This window comes from Limulus polyphemus, unplaced genomic scaffold, assembly GCF_000517525.1.
Source record: "Limulus polyphemus unplaced genomic scaffold, Limulus_polyphemus-2.1.2 Scaffold30, whole genome shotgun sequence".
NCBI classification, from domain to species: Eukaryota; Metazoa; Arthropoda; class Merostomata; order Xiphosura; family Limulidae; genus Limulus; species Limulus polyphemus.
The window spans coordinates 103,601-108,772 of record NW_013665640.1 but is presented as its reverse complement, the minus strand read 5'-3'; the positions used below and the strand labels follow the sequence as shown (position 1 = coordinate 108,772).

Sequence of the window (5,172 nt, the reverse complement as noted above, 5' to 3'; positions counted from 1 at the left end):
CCCCCATGGACAAATCAAAGATGCAGGGGAGATAGGAATGTGTAGGTACACATCTGACACATTGACCTTTGTCACCTACAGACCAGGAGTGAAAACCCAATGAAGAGCAAGGAAAGATTCCATGATGAAATGTGTGAGGACCAAGAAGCAGTTCAGAGTTGACAGTTCAATGATAGGGCACCAGTCCCCTGTCTTTTTTGGGGACAACAAGCAGATGGGGACAAAAACCCAAATGAGAGGGATCTCCCTGTTCGATGGCACCATTGAGAAGCAGCTCCCGAACCACCTCTGAAAGATGATGGTAGGCAACAGAATCCCGAGGGGAGAGAAAGAAACAGGATCCAGAGACAAAGGAGGAGGAGGATTGAAAAGGAGGACCAGACCCTCTGAAACCACCTTCAGAACCCAAGGGTCTATGACAAAGTCCCTACAAGTGTGGAAAAGCTGAGAAGCCTGGTTCCCACAGGTCCTGATCCCACAACATGTCACTGAGATCACCGGGAGCCCCGAAGACAGAACACCAATGATCAATGGCAAGCCTCATGAAGTTGACAGGGTGGAAGTGGCAAGAGAGAGAAAGGAGGAGGGTCAGACACAAAAACAGGTATAGGAGGGGTTTGGAATAAAGGGGAGGCCAAAAAGGATAGGGAGGTATGCACTCAGGCTGACTTAACCCTGGATCCCATATGGTCAGGAATGCCCCAAAAATCTCATGACATAGAAAAGGTGCCATGCTCTAATTATGCAAAGACGAGAGAAGCAAACAAACCTTAGACAAAAGGGCATCCCAATCCTAAAGATTCCATCAACAGATCAACCACATTTGCTAAGCCAGGGCAGAAGAGGAGAGGTGTGCTAAAGCAGAGAACTGGAGATTCCAAGTCTCCACCGAAAAAATCCTTGAGGGGAAGATAAATAGCCTCAGACAACAAGTGTAGGGAGGGTAAGGAATGGAGAAGGGAAAACTGAGGCTGGGAAAGGGAAACCAAAGAGAGTCAGATCCCCACAAATGGACAAGCAACTCCAAATGTTGCAAGTCTAAAAATGGAAAATCAGAAGGATGATGTGCCAGAGAATGGTTGCCCAGAGTATGAGGGGGTTGAGGCATACTGACACCTCAAGAATGCAACTGGTCCCCAAAACGATTTGCATGAGCCCCAATATCTGGAGAGAGAGGTAACACTTAATACTGACCCAAAGGCTCATCATTGAGAAGGGCAGGAGTTTAATTATAAAAAATGGGAGATAAGGATAAAACATAACAAACCTGACTGATAAATTTGAGAAAGGAGGCATGGGCACATCCCCTGAAATGTCATGTGACTGTGAGGCATAGGTAGGAGGGGGAAACAGGCTGTCCAACTCCTCATTGTCATGTTCAGGCAAACCCTCATCTGGTATACGAGGACAATCATCAGGTGATATAGAAGACTGCATAAAAGTAGCTAACTCCATATTGACCAGAACTGTTACTTCCTGAGCAGATAAAGAATGCTCATATGCTTTTGAAGTGGCCGGCAAATCAGTTGTAGTAGTGACATTAACTGTGGTAGATGCCAAGTGGACTTGTGAGTGCACAACCAGTTATTTAAACAAGAAAACAAAAATTGTTCTCAAACTCTGTTCTCAAACCGTTAAAAATTGAGGAAGTACAGTGAGAAAATTTATGCCTAATAATCTACAGGAAACTTGATCAATTAAGAAAATTATCAATCATGAGCAAAAACATGTCTTAACAGTTAGACTGCCAATTGAGAAGTGATTTTGGGCTGCACGAAAGAGGGTGCTAGTGATGACAATTGTGTTGCACTCCTATTCGTGAAGGGTTGCTACATTATCATTTACAAGATAGCATGCAGATGTCTCACGTGAATACAAGTGATGGTATGTGGGAGTATCAAGGCTAGTGGCAAGCAAAAATTTGTGCATATTGAGGGCAGTATGAGTCAAGAAAAGCTATTTGTGAGAGTAAGCAAGATATATTGGAAAATGGCATTATCAAACAAACAGAGATAACCTCGTATGTATGGAACTTCATAGAATTCACAAAGCTTTTCAAGATTTAAGAAATTTTTCCAAAACTACAGAAATGTCTTAAGTTACACTTACTTCAACAAAAAAGTTTTAAAATTATGTTTTGAATAAACCTATTCAACCATTTATCACTTTTAAATAATATAATTAAAGGAAGTGTTTTAGTGATAACTTAAAAGTTTAAATGAAATGAACAATGTTATCAGCTTTCATATCTATGCTTTAGTGAATACTAACAATAATCAAGGTTGTTGATTTCACAATAATATCAAAAAACTGACAAATAAACAGGAAATTTCACTAGTGATAAGACACAATTAATTACATGTACATGTTCCACAATCAACTGCTATAATTTATTCAAGATAACGTATCTTTCTTAATCTTCCAGTGGAAAAAAAGTAACTATACCATGGTTTTAGACATACATATAGAGAATAAGTCAACCCATCTCATATGTTAAAGCAACAGCAATTCCCAAACTTTCATAACTCAAACAGCCTGGTAATTTTTTGGAGCCTGTGTTCCAGTGGGAGAAGAGGGGGGAGGAGTACTGTTCTTATATATAATGGAAATATGTATATATTTTACGGTGTTTTGTTCTACAACCCACCATGGGTAAAGATCCACAGTTTGAAAACTGCTGCCCTAGGTGATTGACATGTGCATTACAAACACTGTGTGTACAATTTTTTCTTCACAAGTATGAAAACCCAATCATTGAATATCTTCTGCACTTAGTTGAAGAGGAAGTTAACATTTTATGTTCATCTGACAGATTAGTATAGCTTCTTACAGTATCTTTAAAACAATGAAAGTAAAATAAAAACAGTCTAAAACAATATCAATCTCACTATCCAAACTGTTCTGCAGTTAAAGTAACCCATCTTTGTTGTGACCATAGTGGAAAAAAAATGTTTTGACAATTTAAACTCAATCTATTGTCACTGGCTTTAATAATATAGTATCAAAGTAATTCATTTTTTGATATTATTACTAAGAATAAAAAAAATTCTGCATTTCCAGTAATATGTAGGTTAAAAAACAAGAAGATTCACAGCCTTACCTTGGTGTCCGTCCAGATATGGGTTTCTGCAAACCTCGGCTAACTACAATACATGTTAATATTGTAAAAATTGCCCAAATGATAATGAAACGCCACCAATGGTTACGAAGGCTAACTAAGACAGGAATGATCCACATACCCAACAGAGACACCCTCTACGATAAAAAAAAGAATGTAAGATAACATTATAATTTTTTGTTCAAAATCTCATACTCGAGAAAGATTTTAACCAAACATCAGATGGTATAACCACAGCTTCATTTCACACTCACCATAAAGTTATCTCACAGTTTAAACACATGTAATGATATAGGTATATATTATATATATATAATAAGATATACTTTTAACATTTCAAATACACAAGTACAGTAAATTAGTTTCTAAGATTTAAGTGCACAATTCAGATGTTAAGATTTTAGCACAAAAGAGAATTATGGTTTTTATTTTGGGAAATACTTACTGTAGGAAAAAAACAAACTTAATAAACAAAAATGAAATATTAAAGGCAAATTTTAAATTATACAGTGAAAGCATTCCGCCTAGTTACATGTGGGAGGCAGGCTCATTTACAATTAGCTTCATAAACATGCTGTCTTTTTCAATTGGACTTGTAATGTTTGTTTCGGTCTTACCTAATAGGACATGTAATGCCTATTTTGGTCTTACCTAATAGGACATGTAATGCCTATTTTGGTCTTATCTAAAAGGACTTATAATGTTTGTTTCAGTCTTACATAATAGAACCTGTAATGCCTTTTTTTGGTCTTATTTAACAGGATCTGTAAAGCCTGTTTTAGTCTTAGCCAATAGGACCTGTAATGCCTATTTCAGTCTTACCTGATAGGACCTGTAATGCCTATTTCAGTCTTACCTGACAGGACCTGTAATGCCTATTTCAGTCTTACCTGATAGGACCTGTAATGCCTATTTCAGTTTTACCTGATAGGACCTGTAATGCCTTTTTTTCCACTCAACAAGAATCAACTGAGCAACCACTACAGCTGTGATAAGAATAAGAACCATCCATGCATGCATAGTCTCATGTCCACGGTGTCTGGCATGGAGTCTTTGATGTTCAATCCTAAAGTATCAACATTCTTAATAAGATACAAATATATCTAGTTATAATTTAAGAAAAAACAAAATCCTAAATCTACACATTGTTCAATTAAAATTGAATTCAATTACTACTAAGATTTTAATAGCTTCTTCAGTCATTTCTGGCATGATCTTGAACTCTTATTTTGAAGTTTACTTACATTCTTCAAGTCATCTTTAAAAACAGAAAAGAAAAAAAGAAACATGTCTAAAATTTCATGTGCTGTACACAATTATTTTAATTCATTTTGATTCTAACTTAAAAATTCATTATCTTAGTTTATAAGACAAAACACTTAAATGCTCACATTAAAAAAAATAAAACATGGATGGTGGAATTTTGAAATAAGCAAGCAACAACATTCACATAAACTTACAGAAGTCCTAATCTTTGATCAAAAGTAAGCTAATTACTTAGATTATATAAATCAGAACTATAAATCTTCTTATAAACTAATGAAGCCAATCCTTTATAACAAAACTATAAATTGCCAAACTAAAACATATTGTGTTACGCTATTTCTAATATTTTAATTTAGACATTTTGTACTGTTTGCTAAAGAAAGTTTTGTAATGATAGTGATGACATGTGATGTTTACAAGTTTCCTAACTGTGTAGATTTTGTGAAACCTCGATTTTGGAGAGGTTTGGAGAAAAACAAATATTGTAATACCAGCATATAGACCATGAAAAATGATAAGGCAAGTACAACCACTCCTACCCCACCCCATAGTATACCCTAACCTCACATTTCATAGCTAACAGAAATGAATAAATTTTGCAAAATTAAGCTTGACCAACAGAGGCATAAAAGTAAAGTTGAGGCAGTCAAACATCGGTATATTCCTTTGTAAGGAATGAAATCAATTTGTGGCATATTCATAGAATAATTATTGATAAAAATCAGTCAGATTAACAACTTCTACCATATAGAAAAGCCAGTGCGTTTTGGTAATACTAGGTTCCAACA

At 35.8% G+C, this 5,172-nt stretch overlaps 1 protein-coding gene across 2 annotated transcripts in view; it reads right to left on the bottom strand.

Moving 5' to 3' along the window:
* The window catches only part of LOC106459823 (RING finger protein 121-like), a 67,921-nt gene that overhangs the window by 21,671 nt on the left and 41,078 nt on the right, over positions 1-5,172 (bottom strand). For both annotated transcript variants that reach the window (XM_013919490.2, XM_022386523.1), the window contains 2 exons: positions 4,043-4,184; positions 3,101-3,255 (listed from right to left, as the gene is read on the bottom strand). In XM_013919490.2, coding sequence (XP_013774944.1) covers positions 3,101-3,255; positions 4,043-4,184 — 297 coding nt within the window. The remainder of the gene's footprint in view (positions 1-3,100; positions 3,256-4,042; positions 4,185-5,172) is intronic.